This window comes from Portunus trituberculatus, chromosome 40 (genome assembly GCF_017591435.1).
Source record: "Portunus trituberculatus isolate SZX2019 chromosome 40, ASM1759143v1, whole genome shotgun sequence".
Classification (NCBI taxonomy): domain Eukaryota; kingdom Metazoa; phylum Arthropoda; class Malacostraca; order Decapoda; family Portunidae; genus Portunus; species Portunus trituberculatus.
The window spans coordinates 14,100,104-14,126,510 of NC_059294.1; the positions used below are offsets into that span (position 1 = coordinate 14,100,104).

Consider the following 26,407-nt stretch of genomic DNA (forward strand, 5'->3'; position numbering starts at 1 on the left):
CCTAATAGTCATATCAAGGGAGACATACCAATCAGGCAATCACCATCCCAGCCTGCCTCCCTCAACAACCACACAGCATCCTTCCTACTAAACAAATTATTCTTAATTCATTATGGCAGTCTAGTCTAGTTTCTTTTTACGAATAATTTATCCATGTTTATTCCTAAGACGTGGTAATGCGAGTAGCCACATAAGTCTCTGTTAGTACACCCATAGGGGGCAAATAACCTTTGCGCAATGTGTAAGAAAGCATAGAAAATATCTTAATATATGGTGATTAGTTATTATACATAATAGAATATTTTCATTTACGAATCAGAAAAAAAAAAAAAAATGCGTCGCATGCTGACAAACTCCTGTTATTGGAGAGAATTAGGCAGGGCAAGATGGCAGAAGTGGCGTCAACAACTGCGAAGACAGCAGCAATACGAGATACTGAACGCTTATATTAATTTTTCCTACTTTTCAGATTCTAAAAAGGCACGTTATATTATATTCAGTGTTTTTCTAACTGCTATTGAATGTTTTATAGATAAACAGAAGTAAATGGAGTAAACATCTTATGCCACGTCTAAATGAATTAACGAATTGTTTTGTAAGAAATATTTTTGGTAATATATAAGGAAGCAGAAAATTTTTCTTATATATACGAATAACTATAGAATTACATATAGATTATTAGATATAAAAATAGTTACAGATTTTGGATCTTATAGCCAAGGTATGATATTCTGGTTGACCACCAAACCTTCACAAACGCATAGCTGTTGACAGTGAAGTGCTGACGTCAAGTAAGGCGGTGATCTGTTTTCTGTACTCCGTTCTTCATTGTAAATGTGTTCGCAATCTGTATCTAATTCAATACTTGTTGTAGGTAGTTTACAATGTTTTGCACAAGAGTCTAAGCCGAAATAACGACAAACAAGTGTGGAATGTGTTTGTGGGTCGGCCGGTTGTCTGGTGGCCAGGCCTGAGGGAAGGTTTCCTCGTCATATAACCTGCCTCCGCGAGTGTACCTCCTGTTATTGAAGGTTTTATTTGCGGATATGTTAAAGCTTCTCTAGTAATGAAGAAGGCAAAAAAATCTCTTGCATTAGTTGGGGTTATTGGTGTTCTATTAAATTATAGGTTTTGCGGGGTACTAGGTTGACTCACCTGATTGGCTATCCTTAGTTACTGTGGTATTACAATGATCTGCAGGTACACTAGTCTCCATTGAATAATTACGAGAGAGAGATTGTTATAAGGAAAGACTGAGTAATGTACCTATGCAGAATACAATAATTAAATGAAAATTGGGTTCTTGACATTACTATTGTTATATGCAAAGTCAGGTGAAAAGTTTAAGGTTTGGTAAATCTTTATAAAACAGCTGCATCAAATACAAGCTCGGAACTCACATATCATGTAGAAGGCATAAACGTAGAGAAATTGCATGGCATGCATGTAGTATGTCTGTAATAGTACTCGGGAATGTGACAGAAATTCAAAATTTTCAAAGTTCAGCAGTGTAATTTTTGTGGTGTTTTGTTAGGTTATGTTAATATCTTAGGCTGTGAACACATGAGCGACTTTGTGGCACCACGTTTGGTGTGTGACTGACTGCCTGTAGCTCAGCCACAGTGTGCACAGATCCTTGACACAATTGTGCCATGCTGTGGCAGGGATTAACGACAGCTCGCCACAGTCGCTGGCCACAAACACTTGTGTGCGTAGGACAGGTTTTAAACACCAGAGCTCATGGAGAGCTACATCCTTGCCACGATGTGGCGCCACAAAGTCACTCACGTGTTCTTGGCCTGAGTGGGGAGTACAGGGGGGGAGGGCTGCACCAACCCTTCGCTAGGATAGGTTATTCTAGAAGAATTTGAAATACAGTAAAACCTCAGCTCACGACCATAATTCGTTCCTAAATCCTGTTTGTCACCCGATTTGTTCGTCCCCTGAATCAATTTTTCCCATAAGAATGTGTTGAAATACCATTAATCTGTTCCAGACCAAAAAAAAATCATACTTTTGTCCATAAAACCCATTCAAAATAGACCTTTAATGTATGCATGACATGAACGAAATGATTATAAAAAGCCTAAATTGTTTTACTTACCTAAATGCTATCAAAATGATAATAAAATTAATAAAAAATAAAAGGTTATTTACTTGAGAGACTGGACGTTGATGGCATGATGGAATGGAGGAGAGGAGGATGGGGAGGAAGACAGACAAGATCCGAGAAGACAGTCATGAGAGAGGACTTTGGATGTGCGCAGCGTGCCAGACCTACACAACAGCTGTGTAGCGTCACAAGTCAGTGCCGCTATGTGGGGACCCGTTATAGCAGAGAGGATAACGCCGAGGAAGCTACAGTAGAGCGCGCCGGTAATATCACCATGCCCAGGAAAAACAGGAGAAAATCGTGGTGGCACGGAGATTATGTTATGTAATATTTTTCGTATGTTCCTGTTTCTATTTTCTTTTGTGCTTATGTTTTGTTTTGTTGTTGTGTCATAGCCGGGTTGGCTATCACACAAACGGCTCGCCGGTAGGCGAGCCGTTTAACAGCGTTCCTCCCCCGAAATATCGTTCGTCCCCTGGGTCGATATATTGACAAATTTTTTGGCTGTCTCCCGAATTGTTCGTTCTTAGAGACGTTCGTCAAACGAGGTTTTACTGTATTAAGTAATGAATAAAGAATGATACGAAATATTTCAATCTAATAGAGTGGTACCTCACAATAACAGACTTAGCAGTAACAGATTTTGCTCAGTAACAGACTGATCAGATACTAACCAATTTTTTTGGATTGTGAAGGCAGTTTTTTTCCAACAAATCCATAGTTCATGCATGGTCGTGTGGATAAATACACATGCGACATGATAAACAAGCGAAAAAAGGCTCTTATTTATCTGCTCCTACATTCTAGATACCATTGTAACTTAGCTTCGTTTGTCTATGCTTTACAGAACTTGTAGTAAGGTGGAGAGCGATAACTGGAGTGACACTCATGGTGAATTTGTGTCCCAGACTGGTTGGACCTAAGGCCTACTGGTGTGAATTGCTAGTTATGCATTTTTGTTTGAATGTTGATGGGCAAGTGAGGATAATGACACTGCCACACTGAGAGAGAGAGAGCCTGAGTTGACGAAAGTGCTGACAACAAACAAAAACTCCCCAATCATTTGATTTTTATCTTCATTTACCGGTCTTTGGAGGTCTACAATTTCATTTTTTTTAACTGAGGGTAATTTGATATGAAGTGGGCTAGATTTTCTTCTAGATGACATAATGAGCAAACGGTGTTATCAGCAAGGCAGCAATGTCAATAATGCATCTGCTTCTGTGGACCTCTCCCCTCTCCACACCTGTGCTCTCTCTCTCTCTCTCTCTCTCTCTCTCTCTCTCTCTCTCTCTCTCTCTCTCTCTCTCTCTCTCTCTCTCTCTCTCTCTCTCTCTCTCTCTCCTTCCTCTTCCAAAAAAGTACAACCGCCCTTGATAACAGACCCTTCGCAGTAATGGATACCCCCTCACCCCTTAAGTGTCTGTTATGGAGAAGTACCATTGTAACACTGTTAAGTTTTAGTAAATGTAGTCAGGGTGTCTTCACAGTGCCTAATTTTCATATGTCAATTATCTTATTACATCTTGGAACAACTCTTTATTGTCCAGTACCAATCAGTAGTGGTAATCAAAGAAACCTCTTGTCACTTATAACCTTTCCAAATGTTAATACTGCTGTGCCTTCCCTCCCCCCAACAATTTTATCCAGAGGACTGCTGTGGTGGCTACGGCATTAACTCCGGGGATTTTGTATTTGCATTGAGGACGAGATCAGTCATTGATAGTATGTCAACACCAGGCAAGCACAAGCATAGGAAAGACAAAGTATATAAACTTTTTGCCAGCACTTCATTGATTCCAAGCCACAAGTACAAAATGGTTCACAGTACACAGTCAGTTGAGGTAGGCACATATAGCACTTCCACAGCAGGCACAGTTTTCTTTACATGGCAGTGTTCACCAGCACAGGCTACAGGACTTGGTCTTTTCTGGTAGTCTACATCATTGTCTCTGGCTCTCTCCTCTGTAGACACACTCCTGATTTTAGCCACAAATAGAAAGAGCACTATAGACACATTCCTAATTTTAACCACAAATAGCAAGAGAGTTGTTAAATATTTTTTGAGAAATGCATTTCTGGTATCTAAAACATTATTCAAATATATCTTATGTGAATTTCTTTGTGACTTTTCAGGAGCAACAATGGGGACTCAGGAGCAGCCCTGCTACACCCTCATACAGGGCCCAACAGATACTGAGCAGCCCTCGGAAATGCAACTGAAGCAAGATTTGGGTAAAAATTGTGTAGCTTTGTTGAATTATATCCTTTTTATTTATCTTCTTTGTTTATTTGTATATTTTCATTGTTGAAATTGGCTTTATCTGTTAAAACAAACAAATGTGAAATACCATACTAAAGAAACCAGATCACATGGTTAAAAAGTTTGTCTTAGCTACTGGGTTTTTTGAATGCGTAACTTTGATTTAAATTATTATTATTTTTTTTTTAAGAATTGAACATGTGATATTTATTTAGTTTAACCCCATGACCTTTTACATACCTATCAAAGGAATGGCTTGATATTGTAGGAAGATTAATTGAATTAGAAAATTGATCTTGAAATAGTTTCTTAATCTTTGTGTACCGTAGAAAAATATGAGGAAATTTTATCGTTGAATTGTGGGACTATTTGAAATGAATGATTTTTTTATAGTTGTTTCTAAATTACTAAAAATTCTTAATCGCTACAGTACTGGGACACATTTTTACCATGAGTTGGGTATGATTTTGCTTACATAAGGAAGGGTCTATAGAAGTCAGAAAAATAATGGCCAGAATCTTCATTATTTCAATTCCCCACATAAGTTTCTGAAGCTGCATAAAATCACTAAATAGAAAATAAAATAAAAACATGTCATAGCACTGAAGAGGTTAACAATATTGTTCTAAATTTTGCATGGAATTAAAGTCTTTTATGACAGTGTAATGTATTGAATTCTTTAACACTTGCAAATTAAATTAATTAATTTAAAATCAAGAAAAAGAAAGAGACTTTGCTGTGTACTCATGAATATGTCTTAAGTAATGAATTAAGTATGCAGATTCTATTGTTTAGCTGTCTTATGACAGAATAGAGCAGCAACCTGGAAACTATTTATGCATATGGAAATTAAGATGAAATCTAAGGTAGAGAAAACCCTTTTAGTGATACTGTTACTGTTAAGCAGTGAGCTAAACAATATGTAAATATTTTCAGAAAATGGAGACATTCCTGTGAAAACTGCTGCCCTGAAAAAGGTTATTCAGCTTATATTAAATGGAGAACGCCTGCCTGGCATACTGATGACAGTGATTCGCTTTGTGATGCCACTGGAGGACCACACCATAAAGAAACTCTTGCTAGTATTTTGGGAAATTGTACCCAAGACAACCTCGGATGGCAAGCTGCTGCAGCAGATGATTCTTGTGTGTGATGCTTACAGGAAGGTGAGTGGCTGGAGCATCACATAATGATGGTATTCATCAGTTTGTTTTGCTCTTTTATTCAAAATTGCCACCATAAATATATGGTGCTAGCACACAGCATTTCCCTATTTGCTGCTGTGAATGTATGGTGTTGGTATTCTGGGGGCTAAGGATTACCTATAAGCTTGTCTTCTCAAAAAGTTTGGATAACCAAAATGAGGCACATAACTTTCACATTCACACTTCTTCACACCACTCTTGTAGCATCTTGGATCCTGATGGAGAGGAGTAGTAGTCCTGGCCTCACAGCTTGGACAGTTTAGTCCAGAACAGGGCTGCTTTGAATTAAGTGTCCTCCCCTACCACACCTGATTGCGGCGCACCTGTGTAAGACTTTCGATGTGTGGCACCTCCCTTAGAGGTTGCAAGGCCACATCATTCCTCACACTCTCATAACTGCTCTCCTTTCATTCCTGTCATACATAGTCATTGTACCATGCTCCAGTTTCAGTTCTCTCCTTTTTATAGCCTCTGTTATGCTATCCATCCATCCTTCTTTGTAAGTTCACACCTCTCAGACTTGACCTTACTATATTGTTTTTAAAGATAAGTTTTTAAGTCCTATTTTTTAATGTGGTTTCAAAGATACAAGTTATAAAAGTTATTTTTGATTTTACTTTTTCCGCACAGGATCTGTCTCACCCGAATGAATTTATCCGTGGATCCACACTAAGATTTCTTTGCAAACTGAAGGAACCTGAGCTGCTTGAGCCTCTGATGCCCACCATCCGCACCTGTCTGGAGCACAGACATTCCTATGTGCGCAGGAATGCTGTTCTTGCAATCTTTACCATCTACAAGTAAGTTTGTTTACTTTAGGATTATTTCTATTTATTTATTTATTTTTATGTTAGAGGGAACACCGGTCAAGGGCAAGAAAAAGCTGTGAAAAGAAAAGGGTGACTGAGGCGGTGGTCCCTTTAGAAGTTATATAGAAATACACTTGCAAGAGGACTCTGAGGACGGTATAGTCCTTTTTTTTTTTTTTTTTTTTTTTTTTTTTTTTTCCTCTCTCCAATTCTAAATTTTGCTTGAAGAATGTATGTGTAGATAGATTCATGTAGTTTTGTATGAAGGTAGAGAGTTGTCTTTAGAGGGTAGGCTGTGACTGGCCCTTTGTGTTGTGAAGCCCAGGTTCGAGTCCCGGCCGCAGCGAGGCAAATGGGCAAGCCTCTTAATGTGTAGCCCCTGTTCACCTAGCAACAAGTATGTACGGAATATAACTCGAGGGGTTGTGGCTTCGCTTAGCTGTTGTGTGGAGTGTGTTGTGGTCTCAGTCCTACCTGAAGATTGGTCTCTGAGTTCTGGGCTCGCTCCATAATGGGGAAGGCTGGCTAGGTGACGAGCAGGTGACCGTGGTGAATTACAGAGAGAAATGTTCAGTGAGGGGCTTTAATGGTAAGTTCACAGAACTCCCTGAACCAGTGTTGTTGACCTCACAACTGCACCCATTCACTGCTGGATGACTTGGGTGTATGGTGCAAAGGAAATAAACCCACTTTACTTTCTGTGTTATAAGCTGAGCTACTATGCCACAAGTCTATCAACACTACATGGCTGTCTGATTTTAGTTATTTTTAGATCCTTGTATTTTTGGAATTTTTCTTATCCTTTTTAGGTGTTACTTCATGTGTATGTAAAATGGATCCAGTGGAGATTCAATAATCAAACTTAACTAGTTCCAAATGGTTGTTTGAGTATTGAAAAGTTTGACTACCAATACCTATACTGTTGACTCGTAGTAACCTGGACTAATAGGGGGAAAGGTGGGTCTGACAAATGCAAATGTCCGACTTATACAAATCCCTCCCCCATCCACACACACTAAAAAAAAAAAAAAAAAAAAAAAAAAAAAAGACGATGAAGGATTTATTTATTTGAATTTTGGGGATTTGAAATTTTGGTATTACAATTGTGTCTCTGAAACCCTCATACCTTAAATTACCAAATGGTTTAGTTTATTTTTTTTATTATTAAATACCCTTCTCACCAGGAAGCCATAATATTATAAATGTCTTGTGCAGTTGCGTCATAGCATGACCCACACCCTACACAGTACATGGCCAGGCGTCAGAAATAACATCCTTACAGGCATAAATTGATGAGGATTAGAATCAGAAACTTCAAGAAAAGACAACAAGAAACAAACAAACAAACATATCATTGGGTGATAGCTGGACCTTGAATGCTTGTCTCCCCTCTCCCCCTCTAAGATGTTTACCTCACCCCCACCTCACTGCCATCCTTGTCCACCATCTCTCTACATCATAAGACTGCTATTATCTTTTCAAACACTGTTTTTTCTCACTACCTTCATCATCACAACTGTACATTGCATAGCTCTCACAATAACACTATTACAAAAGATTATGTTGAGACAGGTATAAAGCTGGACTAGACGAGTAATAAATACAGTATTTCACTGTATCATTATCACACTTTAACACACTAAGAACGACTCAGAGTGTCCAGTTCAATGGTAAAATAGCAGATTGCTGTGACACTGCTGATGGTACCTTCCTAACCCTCACAAACAAGTGAATAATATTATCTAGAGAAGTGGGGATCTGATGTAGTATCATCTTACCATGCTTCAGGAAGTCACTATTGTATACACAATCATATGTGAAAATTTCATGTCAATCAGATGAATACTAATAGCAAAACAGACAAAATTATGAAAAACCATTAGGAGCAAATATTTCGAAAAGTGGTTTTTTACACTTCAAAAAATGATCACAATTAGTATAAACTCTGATCAACTTTTGTTTGGTATAATTTTAAACTACAAGTAAAATGCAATTTTTAGTTGGAATTAGATTTTTGATAATGTCAATAAAAAACAAAGCATAGGAAAGTGAAAAAACAAAACAAAAAAAATGGGCGGGCAGTTCAACTTGGACTTTAGTCCCCGAGTCGTTCAGAGTCTGACTTATCAGGAAATCTGAGTTATCGGGATCCGAGTTATCAAGGTTCAATAGTAAATCAGGTAATTCATTCTATTTTTAGCAAAACCTTAAGTTTAAAAAAATTTCAACAAATTTTTTTTATAATTTAGATATTTACCTACTGTGAGTGAAAGCTGGTGATGGATAACATTGAAGAGGAGGAGGAGGAGGAGGTAGGTTATTCATCGGAGGACAAGTCACTATCCATGAAAATGTGTGGTAACTTTTCTCTTGGTGTGATTCCTGTGAACCCAATAATGGAGGGCTGTGGCTGACTAACACTTGCACTCTCTCAAGATTCCATATTTTCACCACTAATAAGCCTCTTTGGTGCCATTTCAAGTTTCTAAATGAAAAACTAGAGAGAATGTTGTTCTCAATAGCAGCAGTGGGAAGGACGGGGGAAAAAGGAGCCTTTGTTTACAACAATATTCAAGCACCAAACATTTATTCATATATTTATTTATTTATTTATTTATTTTTTTTGTGTGTACCAAGTTGAACTTTTCCAATTCAAGTATTAAAAAGTTCAACTTCAAAGACGTTCGAGTGTTGAGTCTTCACTCTACTTGTACTTTAAAAGTGTATTTTTGTTACATTTGTTTACTGTGCATTACTTGATCCAAATCTTGCCCAGAATCCATCTTTACTCAGTAAATATTTCTGCTATGGATTTTAATTGTCATGATTTGTTGTATTTTTTGGCTGCCACAATAACCTTAAAAAAAATTTTCCCCCAGGAATTTTGACTTCTTGATCCCTGATGCACCAGAGCTGATCTCTAACTTCCTGGAGGGAGAACAAGACATGTCCTGTAAGAGGAATGCATTCATGATGCTTATTCATGCTGATCAAGAGCGTGCTTTGAATTATCTGTCCACCTGCATTGATCAAGTTAACTCTTTTGGGGATATTCTTCAACTTGTGATTGTAGAACTTATTTACAAGGTAAGTACTAAACTGCTGGCTTATTTCCCATTCGTCATGATGTAGGATGCATTGTCCTGGCTTGAAGTGATACATATGATTATATTTATAGTTGGAAATAGATGTCTGCAGTGTATGCAATACAAACATCTTGTATGTTAGTATTAAGTCTAGGGATAATGGTTGCAGGTGTGTCATGCTAACCCAGGAGAGCGAGCACGATTCATCCGATGCATCTACAACCTCCTTAACTCCAGCAGCCCTGCTGTTCGCTATGAAGCTGCCGGCACCCTGGTTACTCTTTCCTCTGCTCCAACAGCTATCAAGGTCAGTGGCTTTGCTTAGAAAAAGCATAAAATTATTTTGGTGATTATGTGGAATCTATGTCAGCCCAAGAAATACCAAGTGTATTTTGCTAATAATTGAAAAGAAAATGTCACAGATTGTCTGAAGTACACTTATCCCTCTGCTATCATGACTAGTTAGTGGATCTATCACTGCGATGGCCAAAATCACAATAGCTGAAGTGAAGAACTTATGGTAATGATTCAGATTGACATTAGGACCTCCAAGCTGTCATTTTTTTTTGGTCAAATTTTGCTCAGTTTTTATGCCATACAGTAATATAGAAATGAAGAAATAATACAGTTTAAAAAATCTTAATCAGAAATCATAATAAGAGCATACATTTTAAAGCATTTTATTTACCTAGCATGTTTAACACCATAAAGGACAGACTGGTATATAAGACGTATGCCCGTTTCAACAAGTCATATTCAGGAAAAAAAAGTTTTTAGTGTATTTAAGCATATACTATTGAAAGTAATCTAGTAGCACATAACACAAGCAGAAAACATTTATCTTTCCTTGCACTCTTCAATTGGTCTTGCTGTTGCCAGACACTTCACATTTTTTTCCGTAAGTGGTGGCCTCAAAGCCGTTGCTGCTGCTTTATTGCCATGCTCCTTGGCATAATCTACCACTTGTTGTTTGTAGGAGATTGTATAGCTCAATCTTTTCCCTTCTGCTGTCATAACGGTGAGGATATTGATGTATATTTGTTATGATCATGCTGTTACTCCTCACTGCTAGACAACATCGAGTCAGAGCACCAATCAGCCAGTATCCATAAACATGTGTCTGCCTCACAGGTTAGATTGCTTTCATTTTAATGATAATATACTTTTAAAGTGATAATACTGGTTATGGTAATGATACCAGCAATAAAATATTGATGCATGCAGTTAGAGTAGGTAAAAGTACTGGAAAAAGGTGTGTCCTATATGCTGTCAAATACGGTACCTCATTGTGGACAATTAGGAGCCAAGGTGGATGGGTAAATCGGGGAAATATGTGAAGAATTATTTCTCAATAAAAGTATATAGAGAAACTCAACTACCACATGACATAATAACCTGGGAATTTTGAATGATGGGCTTGTGGTAACAGTAATTTCATGTGATATAGGTATATATGCAGCTTTTTAAATATGTGTGATGGCAGTGAGATGTGATAGCAGAAGGTGTGATAGCAGAGTGCATGTGTAGTTATTTACAACTATTGCATCACTTGTGTTACCTCTTCCAGAAAGGTTATTCCTTATAGTCTTTGTAAATGTATACCATTCAAGCAGATGCATTAATTTAGAATGCATGTTTACTTTTTAGGATAGTATTGTGACAGATAAAATAAAACAAGAATATCATAGTGGATACTGTTTTTCAAAATTTATTAAATTTTTTTAGCCATATTTTCATCATGATATTACTGATGTACCTATCACACTAATGCAAGGTTCTTCAAGCATGGGTTGGGATCCAGAATTGGATCACAAGCTCTTGTTCTTTGAATCTCCATATCTTAAACAGATAGGTGAACAATAAATTTACGTAATGTGTGTGTCTGTGTGAACCAATTGTGAGGGAACTATATAAAATCAAACTGGGTCATGATAAAATTTTTTTTTGAAGAACACTGCACTATTATGTACAGTAGGTGCACAGTGATGAGATGTGTGGGCCATGTGGAAGGGTGCAAGACAGGGAAGGACTGGTGAAGTATCAGACCTTATTTATATTGTTTAATTAATTCTCCTTTGCAATGATGTATATATTTTGTTTACATTGCAGGCTGCAGCAAACTGTTACATTGAGCTGATTGTGAAGGAGAGTGATAACAATGTCAAGCTGATTGTCCTTGACCGCCTGGTGGCCTTGAAAGACACGCCTCAGCAGGAAAAGATCTTACAAGACTTAGCTATGGATGTCTTGCGCATCCTTGCCACTCCTGATCTTGAAGTTCGCAAAAAAACATTAAATCTGGGTGAGTCAAACAGTTACTTACTTACCTGTTATTTGCTTTAACCTCTCGAGATTTTTTTTTTTTTTTTTTTCTGGAAAAAAATTTATTAAGGAAAGATTTGTGTTTTTGCATCTTCATATTGTCTTTTTTTTATCAGCTCTTGAACTTGTGACCATGCGTTCCGTGAATGAGATGGTGGAGGTATTGAAGAAGGAAGTGGGCAAAACGCACAACACTGTTGAACATGAGGACACCGGAAAGTAAGTTCATGCAAAGGCATATTTTTGGAAAACATAAAGTATTAAAAGATTTCTCTTATCATTTCTCCTATGATATATAAAATTATAGAAAATTGTCCCAATTTTAGTTTGTATATCAGACATTCTTCAATTCAAATTGATTCATCTGACATTTTGTAATGTTGGTATGTAAATGTGGACTTACAATGTTATGTTTAATGCCATAAAGCTGTGCTTTAACAGAATATTTAATTTAATAGAACTTCCATAGAATAAATAATGTCTATGAAACTATTACTGTATAATAACTGTGCTGTCTCTTCCTCATGGTAGAAAAATATTCATGTTGAAATCATGACACTGTATGAGTTGTTGATCTCAGTACAATTATTGTTAAACCACTGCTCCTTCAATCCCAGGTATCGGCAGCTGCTTGTCCGCACACTGCATACAATTAGCATTAAGTTCCCAGAAGTTGCAGCAAATGTTATCCCAATCCTGATGGATTTCCTTTCTGACAACAATGAACTTGCTGCCACTGATGTGCTGGTATTTGTGAGAGAGGCCATCCAGAGATTTGAGGTCAGTTGAAATTAGGTTTGCACATTTAGTTTTCAGTTGGTTCTGTACTTTGTCTTAAAAGAAGTGCTAATTGAAATGAGACTGACAGAATTCATGAAGTTTGAAACATTTCTTCATTAACGTTTTCTGTTGTACAGGGACTCCGCCCCCAGATCATTGAGCGTCTTCTCTCTGCTTTGCCAACCATTTGTTCTGTCACTGTCCATTGTCATACCCTTTGGATTCTTGGTGAATATGCCTCAACCACAGGTAAGACTGCTTTCATCTCAACCTTGTATCTTTTTTTTAGGGCTGAGTTATCTGAAAATTGTTCTTCACAATTCCTGCTACACATATTGCTTGTTATGCAGAGAAATTTAAAATACCAAAGTTTGATATATAGAGTTCTCTGAGATATGAGACAAGTCATTATGTCCTTTGCTCTCTTCTATCTCTCTTCCTTTTATTACAATGTATTATTTTTTTGTTACGAAGGAGAGATCCTTGGAGTTGTGTCATCTGTGCGAGGAAGTCTTGGAGATCTTCCCATTGTGGAGGATGAGATGCGCAAGGCTGCTGGTGAGGCAGGGGAAGAGGAAGGTGGTACAGAAAAGGCTGCACAACAGCATCAGCAGCAGCAGCAGAAAGTGACAGCAGATGGGACATATGCCACCCAGTCGGCCTTTTCAGCAACCACGTGAGTACAGCTTCCTGTAGGCTTTCTGTTCATGTGTTTTGTGGGAAGGACATTTTTTTTTTGCTTTTAAATGTAGAAAACTTTGTTGGAAAATAAAAAGTATTATAGTGTAAGATAGTTAAGGCTGATTCTCAAGCACTCTGTATCATATATATCTTTAACATATATTTTCCAGTCCCATACCTAATATACTTCTATTCTTTATGGGTACTGCTTACTTTGTCAGGTCCAAGAGCAAAGCTGATGACAGACCACCATTGAGGAAGTACCTACTGGAGGGCAATTTTTACCTTGGTGCTGTCATTGCAAACACACTGGTCAAGTTGGCATTCAGGTGAGTCACTAGTTGTCTCTGCTATTTTAGTATTTGAAGAATCAGTATGTGACTTGTAGAGTAACTACAGTGGCTGATTTTGTCCTTTCAGAATGAAAACTGTCAACTGAAACATTTCTTTAATCTATATACTCGTATCAGAAAATATGAATTTTGAGGTAATTTGCTAGAATGGTTTACTCCTTAATACCTATTTTTGTTTTTATTCATCAGATATAATTCCCTGGAGAGTAATTCAAGCAAACAGAATGCTTTTGGTGCTGAAGTAATGCTGGTAATTTCATCCATTGTACATCTTGGCAAGTCTGGCTTGCCTCAGAAATCAATGACAGAAGACGACTATGACCGCATGATGCTGTGCCTGCAGGTCAGTTAAACATAGTGGTAGACGTATCTTTTATTAGAGAGGATTTGATATCATGGTACTTCACCCTTCTCATAAATTGATGAAACAAAGCTGAGGAATTCAATGGACTTCAGAAGGATGGGACACAATTTTGAAGGGTTAGTTAAAAAAAAACTAAAATTTATTGCCAAGTAAAATGTTTAAGTGCCTTAACTTGAATACAAATGATGACTTTAATCATTCAAATTTCATAATTTTCATAATTTTATTTATTATCATTCAAATTTTGGTATTGCTCCCTCTCCATGTTTATAAAAGTTTTGCACCTCTACTACCTCCTATTTTCACACATGCACTTCTATTGCTCCTTTACTTTATCCACCCATACTCCATTTGATCTTTCTTTTCTGTTAGTATCTTTTGATTTCACTTCTTGTATTCACCATCTAAGCCAACTCTCCATTGCTTCATTCTTTTATCTTATTTAGCTTCTGGTTCTTTGGTTTGGTCAATAGTATATTTAAACTGTCACAGGTTGTGTCGGAGCGCACACCCGGCCTGGCCTCAGTGTTCACGGAACAGTGTCGTTCAGCTCTGTCTCACATGCTGCTGGCCAAGACTGAGGAAGAAGAGGCACAGCGACGTGACCGCAAGTCTTCCAAGGTCATTGAACACGTCGATGACCACATTGCATTTTCACACTTGACAAAGGGCAGTGACCCATCCTCTGCTGATGACATGTTTGATCTCTCCATGTCCATGGCTGTTAGTGGAGGAAAGAAGGAGGGGGTGGATCTTAGTACAAGCAAATTAAGCAAGGTAAGAAATCCTTTTGAAGTGCCTAAAGTACAATGTTATGGGTAGAAATTAACAGCATAAAATTCATCTTAATGCAATTATAAATGTGGTCATATGGCTGGATGTAAGGGAATGCATTCCTTATATGAATATGAATACATGTCTGATCTATCTTGGGGTAGCTGCCTGTGCAGGGATGCTGGTCAGTTTTGTATATTGTGAGATTAGAAATGGAAGTATTTGGTTTTCCGCAGGTGATGCAGCTCACTGGCTTCAGCGACCCTGTATATGCTGAGGCTTATGTACACATCAACCAGTATGACATTGTATTGGATGTTCTCATCGTCAACCAAACATCTGACATACTACAGAACTGCACTCTGGAGTTGGCCACTTATGGTGATCTGAAGCTTGTTGAAAAACCTCAGCCAGTTGTTCTTGCACCCCATGATTTTTGTAACATCAAAGCCAATGTCAAGGTAGCATCCACAGAAAATGGATTTATATTTGGTAACATTGGTATGTATTGTTATTTCATTTGTTGAGTAAGATTGATGGTTTCTTTGGACTATGAATCAGTAATAGTTGCACTGTTTAAAAAGAAATTGAAGTTGACTTTTTTGTTTGAATAAATTTTGAGGAAAGTGTAGATGACAAATTCTTTGTCTTCCATCTGCCCATCATCCAAACTTGGAATCACAGTTGTATGTCTATATTGTAGCAAGTGCATTTTCTTTTAAGATTTCAAGCTCTGCTATTACTATGCATTCTTTTTTGTCATGCAGTATATGACGTGAAGGGTTCAACAAGTGATCGCAATGTTGTCATCCTCAATGACATCCATGTGGACATCATGGACTACATTGTCCCGGCTACATGCACAGACCTCGAGTTCCGCCAGATGTGGACAGAATTTGAATGGGAAAACAAGGTGGGTAGAGAGAGAGAGAGAGACAGAATCTCTCTCTCTTTCACACACGCACGCAGGCACACGCACGCAGACACGCACCCGCACACACACACACACACACACACACAGTGCCAGTGGAGTGGAAAAGAGCTGAGGTGGTTCCCATATATAAGAGCGGAAGGAAGGAAGAACCTTTAAATTACAGGCCGGTATCACTAACTAGTGTACATAATATGCAAGATGTGTGAAAAAGTAATAAAGAAGCAATGGATCGAGTTTCTTGAAGACAACAAAATATTATCAAATAGCCAATTTGGTTTTAGAAAAGGTCGGTCATGTGTGACAAATTTATTGAGTTTCTACTCTAGAATAGTTGATAAAGTACAAGAGAGAGAGGGATGGGTTGACTGTATTTATTTAGATCTAAAAAAGGCTTTTGATAAAGTGCCACATGAAAGATTACTATGGAAGTTAGAGGAGAAGGGTGGCTTAAAAGGAAGCACATTGAGATGGATGAAGAATTACTTAAGGGGGAGAGAAATAAGGACGATAGTTAAAGATATGAAGTCCAAGTGGAGAACAGTAGACAGCGGAGTGCCACAGGGGTCAGTATTGGCACCAATACTTTTCTCGTATATATAAATGACATGCCAGAGGGAGTGAACAGCTACATAAATCTGTTTGCGGACGATGCGAAACTGTGCAGAGTCATTAAACAAAAAGAGGATTGTGAAATACTACAGGAAGACTTAAACAAGATCTGGAAATGGAGCAAAAAATGGGAGATGGAATTCAATGTGGACAAAAGCCATGTCATGGAAATGGGAAAAAGTGAAAGACGACCAGTGGGAATCTATAAGATGGGAGATGGAGTAGAACTAGAAAAAGTAAAAAAGGAAAAGGACTTGGGAGTGACAATGGAAGAAAATAATCAACCGGTTAGCCATATTGATAGAATTTTCAGAGAGACGTATAATTTGCTAAGGAATATTGGAGTAGCATTTCACTATATGGACAAGGAAATGATGAAGAAATTGATAAGTACTAAAATAAGACCTAGATTGGAATATGCAGGAGTTGTGTGGACTCCCCATAAAAAGAAACACATAAGAAAATTAGAGACTACAAAAAATGGCTACAAGAATGGTTCCAGAATTTAAAGGGATGGCATATGAGGAGAGACTAAAGGCAATGGATCTACCAACCTTGGAGCAGAGAAGAGAGAGGGATCTGATACAAGTTTATAAATTGATTAACGGAATGGATGAAGTGGATAATGAGAAACTGATCCTGAGAGAAGAATATGACTTTAGAAGCACAAGATCGCATAGTAAGAAACTAAGGAAGGGACGATGTCTGAGAGATGTTAAAAATTTAGTTTCCATAAAGATGTGTTGAGACTTGGAACAGTTTGAGTGAGGAAGTGGTATCAGCAAAGAGTGTACATAGTTTTAAAGAAAAATTGGATAAGTGTAGATATGGAGACGGGACCACACGAGCATAAAGCCCAGGCCCTGTAAAACTACAAATAGGTAAAAATACACACACACGCCTGGTGGCTCAGTGGTTAGAGCGCTGGCTTCACAAGCCAGAGGACCGGGGTTCGATTCCCCGGCCAGGTGGAGATATTTGGGTGTCTCTCCTTTCACGTGTAGCCCCTGTTCACCTAGCAGTGAGTAGGTACGGGATGTAAATCGAGGAGTTGTGACCTTGTTGTCCCGGTGTGTGGTGTGTGCTTGGTCTCAGGCCTATCCGAAGATCGGAAATAATGAGCTCTGAGCCCGTTCCGTAGGGTAACGTCTGGCTGTCTCGTCAGAGACTGCAGCAGATCAAACAGTGAAACACGCATGCACACACACACGCACCCACGCGCACGCACACACACAGAGGGAGAGGAAATAAAAAAAAAACTTTACTGTTCATAACTAAATTACTATTTTGTCAGTTTCTTCTCAACTTTGAAAGTGATAAATGGTGTCAGTTCATAACTAAATTACTATTTTGTCAGTTTCTTCTCAACTTTGAAAGTGATAAATGGTGTCAGGTGGCACAAATGAAAACTGATTTCTAACCAGGTCTGGCTTCATGCCTACATGAATTGGTAGAGGATTAAATCTTTTCTGCAAACTGATTACAATTACTTGCATAGTCTGTCCTTATTATTAAGAATTCATCAAATCCTGATTTAACAGTTTTAATACATCCTCAGGTTACAGTCAACACTCAGATGACAGAGCTGAAGTCGTACCTTGACTACTTGTGTAAATCCACCAACATGAAGTGTCTCACTCCTGAGAAGGCCTTCAGTGGTACTGGTGACTACATGGCTGCCAATCTTTATGCCCATTCCATCTTTGGGGAAGATGCTTTGGCCAACCTTTCCATTGAGAAGCCTCTGGATAACCCCGAGGCTCCAGTGACGGGCCACATCCGCATTCGTGCCAAGAGTCAGGTAGGTTTCCATGGAAAATTGTATGTGGGAGTTAATTTGTAATTTCATGAACATGGATGTTGTTTCAGAATCAAATTATAAATTTCATGACTACTAGCAAATAATATAAATAAAATAGGGAATGTAAACTGACGCACCATGAGTTACCAAATATCACTGTGAAGTCAATATTGATAAATTTAGTTGGTGGAAGGGTCATAAGTTCTTGCATGGTAGTGATGGAGTTCTTGACAGTGGCTTTTGCAAGACTATGATGTCTGTGTATCCTCTCAACTCCAAGTTTGGTCATCTCCAGGACTAAAAGTATGTTTGGATGTCTGTGGAACATAGAAAGGTGTTGTTAAGATGAATGGAACACCTGCCTAATTAATTATTAAAATTGAAAGGGATGTATATTATTGTATAGTGCGACAGGGATAAATCCAATTTGTTCATGGTCCCTAATGTGAAGAGATCTGGGTATGCTGTGTAATTGACCCTCATGCTGTGTGTATGAACGAACACCTTGCCTCTGCTTTCCTTTTTCCTTGGGATGTTGGTATATGGACTGTATTACTGTGGTCCAAAACTGATTCTCATTACGTTTTCATTTTGACTTATCATGGTTCTCCTTATCAAATTCTAAAGTGTGATGGTAAATTTTGCTTCTGTTACAGGGGATGGCAATCAGCTTGGGAGACCGTGTCAACAAAGTGCAAAAGGCAACCATTAAGTCAGTTGGTGCCTGAGCAGCAGTGCCTCACGATGTGGTGCAGGTACACTGCAATCAGGATGTCACTTTGATGTTTGTCCATTACATGTTATATCAGGATTGCTGAATTTCTGTTGTTACAGATTATGGTTTTAAGTTTTGTATGGTGGTAGCACATCTGCAATATTGTGAAGTGCATAGTTCAGTGCATCCATTGATATTTTAGAGATTTATTTCATATTACTTTGTTATTTAATTTACTTACTGACATACTTGAAATATGTGTAGCATTTTGAGATCAGAATCTTATATATCATTACTGTAAGTCCAAAATAAATCAAGGGAAATATGCTGTGTATTTATTCTCATTACCGTAAGTCCAAAATAAATCAAGGGAAATATGCTGTGTATTTATTCTCATCTGTGAATTTTAGGGGAATTGCAGATGAAAAAATTAGAGAAAGAAAAATGGGTGCAAGATGTCATGTATAAACCACTTTTACTTTATGAACATTACTTTTGCATTTGGCACACTAAATCTTTTTTTCATTCCATTTTTACTGTTATGATTATTACTGAGTAAAACCAATACATACAACTCAGCTGTCTCAGTATGCAGATCTTTCCCATTCATGTTGCTTCTCTGCCTCGCACGAATCTTGGGGAAAGCTTCACTCGTGTTCACGTCTTGAAGCACTCATTTTCTCATACATAGGTGCTGCAACAAATATTTAACATGGATTATAACTTTAATTTTTCTAAATGAGAGAGATAGAGAGAGGGAGAGGTACCTACATACAGGTGCGGTGGTCCATTTTGCGTCCATAATTAAGAGCGGTAATTCGTGGTGGTGAGCGTCGCGGGTTTGGTTGGCTCCTAATGCCCGCGGTGGTTATGGGTCAAGATTGCCGTTTGGTGGGTACGCAACCAGCATCAACCAATATTCTGGAGAGACTAGGCAACCCCGCTGAGTCTTGTGGGTAAATGTACATGTATTAATCTCAAACTTGCTCTTTGCAACCATAAATTACCCAAGTGATGGTTAGAAGCGCGCGTATTTTGCTCTCTTTAGGACATCTTTTTGAGTGACGTGGCTGGCAGCTGGTTAGGTGGACGGGACGAACCTATTAGCGAACACCATGCAGCTGTGGGAGGAAAGGGAAGGGAATCCAGTCTCCTACAGGCAGGTTACTAAATTCTCACGAGCACTGGCAGGTGAAAGTCTCGATCACCTACAGGGAATTTTGGTTTCCTTGGGTGTATTTAACTTAATTCCATAGTTCACACTTCAATTTTAGTCATAATGGCCCTTAACCAGGGCATATTTCAAGAGATGAGTGCATGGGCGGGCTGGAGGCGGCGAGCTGGGAGGGAAGCACCGAGGCGTGGCGGGGCGGACACAGGCTCCCTCATAAACAAGACTAATACAAATTACATAAAATTGCAAAAGATGGTTTAAGAATATTAGGCAAGAAATGCAACGAAAAGTATACACACACACACACACACACACACACACACACACACACACACACACACACACACACACACACACACACGTAAGCATTAATAACCAACAATTTTTCACTAATTCAATATGATGCAAATAAAAAAAAATAATCATATGTGAACGAGAGAGAGAGAGAGAGAGAGAGAGAGAGAGAGAGAGAGAGAGAGAGAGAGAGAGAGAGAGAGAGAGAGAGAAACAGGTCCCCTCAACTGCTGCCATCCTTTGCAAGCAGGTGAGTCGGAACAATATTCTTAATGTGAACTAATTACATTCCTACACGTTGCCGCCAGCAGCCGGGAGGGTCCAATTGGGGGAGAGGGAGAGTGTGAGAAGGAGGGAGGAGAGAAGAGGTAGCGATGGAGAACACACTGGGGAAGAGGTAGGAAATATATCTACCAAACAAAAACTGCCACGTCAATAAAAATAAATGCTTTCCGATGCCTCTAATTTTTCCGTTTTCTTCTCCTCCTTTTTTAGCGGTGTGATGGAGAGAGGTGCGACTACAAAACCGATGTGTGTATCGAATCGGGAATTTCAGAGTCCAATCCACCAATTAAAGTTGCATGAGAACATCCTATTTAAATGGTTTCTCTCAGTAACTTATATAAAAAAAAGTTAAACGTACCAGTAGCAGTGCAAGTTAGAAATAGTAATATGATCATTCATATACCTAACAGTAAAATAACTTAAAATAAGCATGATATAATAACGTAGTCTGAATTTCATAATAATGGCGATACCAGTAGTGGTAAATAATGATAATGATATACTACGGCTACTGATGCTACTACTGCTGTTGCTACTGTTACTGATGCTTCTACTACGGCTGCTACCGTTACTGCTGCTGATAGTCCTATACTACTACTACTACTACTACTACTACTACTACGACGACGACGACTGGTTCTGCTACCGTCTCTGCTAAATATCAAAGTAAAAAACACCAGCAACAACAAGAACCAACACGGATGCATGAGCAACACACTCGAGAAAAAAAAACACGAGCTGCATTTGTTACTCGACCATTATTATTCAGCGACCACGAACTTATGTACTCCTCTTGCTGAGCCTCACTGATTCCTCCTCCTCTCCTCGCTGCCGGAGTCACGGGAGCGGCTTGGGAGGAGCAGAGCAAATCCCAGTCTTAATCCGTGAACGCTTACTGTCCGTTGTGGTAGTGGTGGTGTTAACTTCACGGTAACATCTCAAAAAAAAAAAAAAAAAAAAAAATGTTAGTGATTTCAATTCTTCCTATGTTGTAAAAGGCTTCTTGGGTCATTCTAATTAAACGGTTAATTTCTGCCTGAATGAAAAGCTGCAATTCGTGTTCGTATGCACAGCGGTACTACCATCTGCTCCTCTTCCTCCTCCTCCTCCTCCTCTGACAGCCTCCCTTAACCTGGCCAAGTATAATTGTTCTCATTAGCCTGACTCCCGATGCACCCGTATCTTAGTCTCCCCCGCCATGCTCACTGATGACCCTCATTAGCGAGGATATGCAAAATTAATTACCCACCCTCGCCACCCCCCCTACGTTGACAAATCGCCCTTCATCCTTGTTTTATGGCCATTTAGGGCGTAAGTGAATCTTAAGTCGGTCATAAAGTGAAGGGCAGAGCGACTACCGTGCCCTTCTCGGTAATGGATAAACGCTGCCTTCATTTATTGTGGCCTGTGATTACCACAGCGGCGCAGCGCTGATACCGCTCAAGGGAGGAGGCGGCGCGGCGCGGGCTGGTAGTGATGAACGGTGATGAACGGTGACGAACGGTGATAAACTGTAATGAGAGGCGGGAGGTGTGCGGTGACGAGGTTGGTCTGTGGGACGAGAGGAGAACGGCACTACAACGGGCGCGCCTTGTGTTCAGCGGCGGGTTAAGTGATTACTCCCATGCGCAGGACGCCAGGCAGCTGTACTGATACTGGCCCTGTGTGTGTGTGTGTGTGTGTGTGTGTGTGTGTGTGTGTGTGTGTGTGTGTGTGTGTGTGGCCTCAGTCCAAGTTATATACGCATGATAAATTTCAAATTGGGATGTTGAAGCGAACAAAAAAATACTAGCAAAACATTTTTACAAGGATTCCTTCAAGTCTTGGGATCATAAATCATGCACTAACAATTACTTGAGTTGCATGCATGACTAAGTAGCAGGAAAGTAAATTACAAATACTTCTTTCTCTTATTTCCCCATACTGACCCAGACAAGGCCAAGCCAACACATGTTTGCCTTTCAGACCACCATGAGTAATAACTCAAAGATCAACACATGGGAACTGGACCTCCAAGTGTTGCTTGCACGTGATACTGGTGAAATATTTCCACAGTACTTCAAGAAATCCATTGTCACCGATATTATACCAAAAACTAATACTAATGTGCTTCAGAACACATTAATTAATAGCTATTGAATGGAACATCTATTAACGTTATTCCTGCCCCTCTTGTCTTCCTCTTTCTGAACCTAACTTCCTATCCCACAAAGGAAGCGTAAGTATTCTCATTGTTCAGCACGTGACAAATATCAATAATGTCATTAAATCGGTGGAAAAAAAAAAAAAAATCTGAGCTTTGCCGAGAAACAGCGCCTGGCGGAGGTTATCATTGGATGAACTACAAATGTACAAACCTGATATATTTGGTCCTTACAAGTTTAATTCTGGAACTCACGGCCGTTTACCGGTGATGTAACGCTCCCTCTCCTAAGTCTAGCAGGCACCATAGTGACCTCATTGTTGTGGTGTTATAACTCATTCAATTTCCAACTTACCATGACTACGTGCTCCGGTGTGATACCCACGAACCTGTCAAACCTACTTTCTCCCCACATCAATAACCCTCACCACGATTCCCTTTAGTCTTCCTCTTCTATGTCAGGTCGGGTAAGCCCCCGAGGAGCAGGTCGGTGGCGGGAGGGTTGTTTGCATGCCAGAAGCAACACTAACCTTTCCGCCACACGAATCACGCCCCGCCAGTCTCCTACGTGGCAAGACGGTGAGGAGCTGCGACGGAAAGTACCATACGAGACAGGAATGACGAGCAATAGAAAAATGAGCGCAAGATGGACGAGTGCAGTGAGTAAAGCGTAAAATCCTAAAGGCCTATTTAAACTATCGAACAGAGCGGAGGACAAACACTGTTACCACATCCCTTTCTAACACACAAGCTGTTAGTTTTGAGTGGTGGGCACAGACGGAGATAACGTCTGACTGTCTGAAGCAGGGAAAGTACGGTAAAATTCTTCTTTTATGGAGCCATTCTTTACACCACAATCTTCTGCGCTCTGATTTTTTTTTCTTTTTCACACTACCTGTAAGAATTATACACCACAAGGCTATTTTTTCTTGTCTGCTGTGTTAGGCATGGTGAGGCCGCTCTTACGCTATACTATTACTGCTCATTGAATGACATCAATTGCCGCACTGAACCATTACCTCCCGAGCGGTGTGAAGCAGTATACGAGACTACAGGAAAAACATTCCCCGGTGAGGGTGGACCTTGACGGGCTCTGTTCACGAGTGAAGGATCTATACAAATCTGGTAGCACTTTGTTGCCATATCAGTGCCCGTGATTTTTACGATTCTGACGTCACCAACTATACCCATCGTCAAGTGGTTACACTTTGCCCGTCGGGTACTGTTCGATGATGTGGACACGGCTTAAAAGGATGAATTAAATACTGCTTTGTGGGATGCTCTCCTGTGTCACCCTGTGTGATCCCTGATTGACATTCTCTTCATAAGCACAGCAAATTAGGTGAAATTGCAAGAAGACGGAGCTGAGAAATATCCGTGTTTCTCTATAAACAATTTACTCCCATATTTAATCCTTTGATATGTAGAAACCAAATGTCCTCCATCTTAACATTAGTTGTGCGATAAGGGAGTTAACAACCCTGTAGTTTCCACAACGTTAATTATCATTAATTTACCTGAAGTTATTGAACGGAACATGATAGTAGTATTTATTTTCAGCATTTTCTAATTTTCTGGTGTTCCAAGCCTTCCTGAGCATCCGATGGGAGTTAGAAAAAAGAAACACTCCTTACATCCATATTAATGATACTACTGAAAAAATTCGCTTACACGTTTACATATAACAAAGTAAATCCACAAGATCTGCGTAATTTTTAAGTTTGATAGTTGGTACTTATAATAGTGTGTGTGTGTGATCTACAGACAGCGGCAATCAGCTTACCATACATTCACTAGCCAGCGGTTCTAAGTTATCTGGGTGGCCGCTCGGTTACAAATAACGACTGCACGGATGAACCTGTATATCACCAAGGTCTGTATACCACAAAGGACACGTTACTCACCAGGAGAATAATGAAGGGAAGGGCGAACACCTACATCGGCCGGCACAGAGAGAGAGAGAGAGAGAGAAAGACGATCGACCTCCCATCTGGTGGCGAGATAGAGCAACGGTGTTTCTGAGCAAAGATTGAAACTGTTCGAGCAGCGGTTAACGAAACTTATTATGTGAATGGTATACTAGGAACTTCACAATGGTTTTTCTTACTTTGGTATGCATTACAATACATAGTTTTCAGTATACGAAATGCTTATGTAAGCAACGACTGAGGATAATCACGGGACATTATATATATATATATATATATATATATATATATATATATATATATATATATATATATATATATATATATATATATATATAAATTTTAAGAAAAGAGAGCCAACTGAAACAATTATCCAATCTTATTTATAAACCACAAGCATCTTTGACGAAACCACATATTTTTTAAAGTAGTGTTTTCAGTGAGCATACATGTAAGCACATATCATACTTGTGATATTACAGGTAACGGAGTTCGGACTTGCCTCACCGTCCCCTCGAATACTAAAACTGACAAACTATGAATACTGGGGCCGCTCGCCGCAGACAGCGTGGTGATGTAACGGAGATGAATGGAAAACATGCGCATCATACAAGTATCTGATGCTGCCAAGACGGAGAAGCAAATGAGCACAGGGAAACATGGCTGACTCTACACTTTATTACACACACACACACACACACACACACACACACACACACTCTGTTCCTCCTCTCCATGACGACGTGACCACCCTCATGACCTGGCGCGCCTGCCCTGCTCCTCTCCCTGACCTCCTGAACCTCCTTTGTGACGCACTAGTTGTTCTTTGCGACCCCGCCAGCCCGTCAACTCCTCACTCCGCCGCCCACCCCTTCAGTAGTAAATTCACCCCCAGCAGAAAGGGCCGCTCGGACCAGAAGATATTTAGTTAAGTTAGTAAAGTTAAGGAAGGATAAGAAAGACATTACGGTTTTCTTTGTGATGACTTACTTTTAATTGTTGAGCGAGAGTATGTCGAGCCCACAGATCAGTGCCAGACTTGCAGACTTAAACGTGACGATGAGAACCACGCCAACTAACAAAAAGCCGTGAACTGTGAACCGTGAAAATGGAAATGTGTGAACGGGGTGTACCGACACGAGTAACATTATTATCAGAGGAAAGGTTTACATACATATCGTGATCCTGATGACTATATCACGTACCGCCTGCTGATGGGAATATCCACGAAAGAAATGTTGAAAGCCTAAACACATGCCGGAGAAATGGTGCATGCCTACTACAAACCACACCATCGTAAGAAGGAGAAGGAGAAGAAGAAGAAGAAGAAGAAGAAGAAGAAGAAGAAGAAGAGAAGAGAGAGAGAGAGAGAGAGAGAGAGAGAGAGAGAGAGAGAGAGAGAGAGAGAGAGAGAGAGAGAAGGAATGAGTAAACGAAGTGGTCAATAAAAAAAAATAAAACACAATCATTACAATAACAACTGGAACTCAATTCGACAACTTCTGACTTATTCTTTGACTTTCTGGGAGTGGTAAATTGAACGAGCTTTCCCTTCATCCACTTTTCTCTATTGGTCGGTCTTCCTGACGCGTAAAAATTGAGAGAGAGAAAAAATCAAGACTCAAAAAGTACGCCATGAAGTCAATACCTTCACTGATGCTGCCTGGAACTGATGGTCACGCGAAGCAAGTCGAGGTCAAACGTGACACCAAGAGACCCATGCTAGTAAACAACACATTCCTTTAAGAACTTTGTGGCTCTTGTTATGGTTTAA

At 39.4% G+C, this 26,407-nt stretch overlaps 1 protein-coding gene and 1 long non-coding RNA gene across 3 annotated transcripts; one reads left to right on the plus strand and one right to left on the minus strand.

Annotated features, from left to right (window-relative positions):
- Window positions 1–739: 739 nt before the first annotated feature.
- On the plus strand, window positions 740–19,134 carry LOC123516074 (coatomer subunit beta-like). Of its 2 annotated transcripts, none has more exons than XM_045275122.1 (18): window positions 740–791; window positions 4,250–4,348; window positions 5,313–5,542; window positions 6,212–6,381; window positions 9,270–9,477; window positions 9,646–9,783; window positions 11,586–11,778; window positions 11,915–12,017; window positions 12,416–12,578; window positions 12,716–12,827; window positions 13,053–13,254; window positions 13,481–13,588; window positions 13,802–13,955; window positions 14,469–14,753; window positions 14,987–15,251; window positions 15,518–15,663; window positions 17,852–18,094; window positions 18,751–19,134. In XM_045275122.1, the coding sequence occupies exons 2-18, from the start codon at window positions 4,258–4,260 to the stop codon at window positions 18,820–18,822; spliced, it is 2,883 nt and encodes a 960-aa protein (XP_045131057.1). In that variant the 5' UTR covers window positions 740–791; window positions 4,250–4,257; the 3' UTR covers window positions 18,823–19,134. The 2 variants fall into 2 exon arrangements, with proteins under 2 accessions (XP_045131057.1, XP_045131058.1); XM_045275123.1 differs by lacking the exon at window positions 740–791 and adding an exon at window positions 2,323–2,376.
- Window positions 18,088–24,657, minus strand: LOC123516075. The gene is made up of 3 exons (XR_006678082.1): window positions 24,610–24,657; window positions 19,382–19,503; window positions 18,088–18,411 (listed from the first exon to the last, which is right to left on the minus strand). It is a non-coding gene; the product is annotated as an uncharacterized LOC123516075 (long non-coding RNA).
- Between the last annotated feature and the right edge of the window lie 1,750 nt (window positions 24,658–26,407).

What these genes read in the sequence shown, in the direction of transcription:
- LOC123516074 (XM_045275122.1), top strand. Translation starts at nt 4,258, where the DNA reads ATGGGGACTCAGGAGCAGCCCTGCTACACCCTCATACAGGGCCCAACA. An exon ending in TTGTAGAACTTATTTACAAG is followed by an intron (nt 9,478 to 9,645) that starts GTAAGTACTAAA and finishes TAATGGTTGCAG; the next exon opens with GTGTGTCATGCTAACCCAGG. An exon ending in GAACATGAGGACACCGGAAA is followed by an intron (nt 12,018 to 12,415) that starts GTAAGTTCATGC and finishes CTTCAATCCCAG; the next exon opens with GTATCGGCAGCTGCTTGTCC.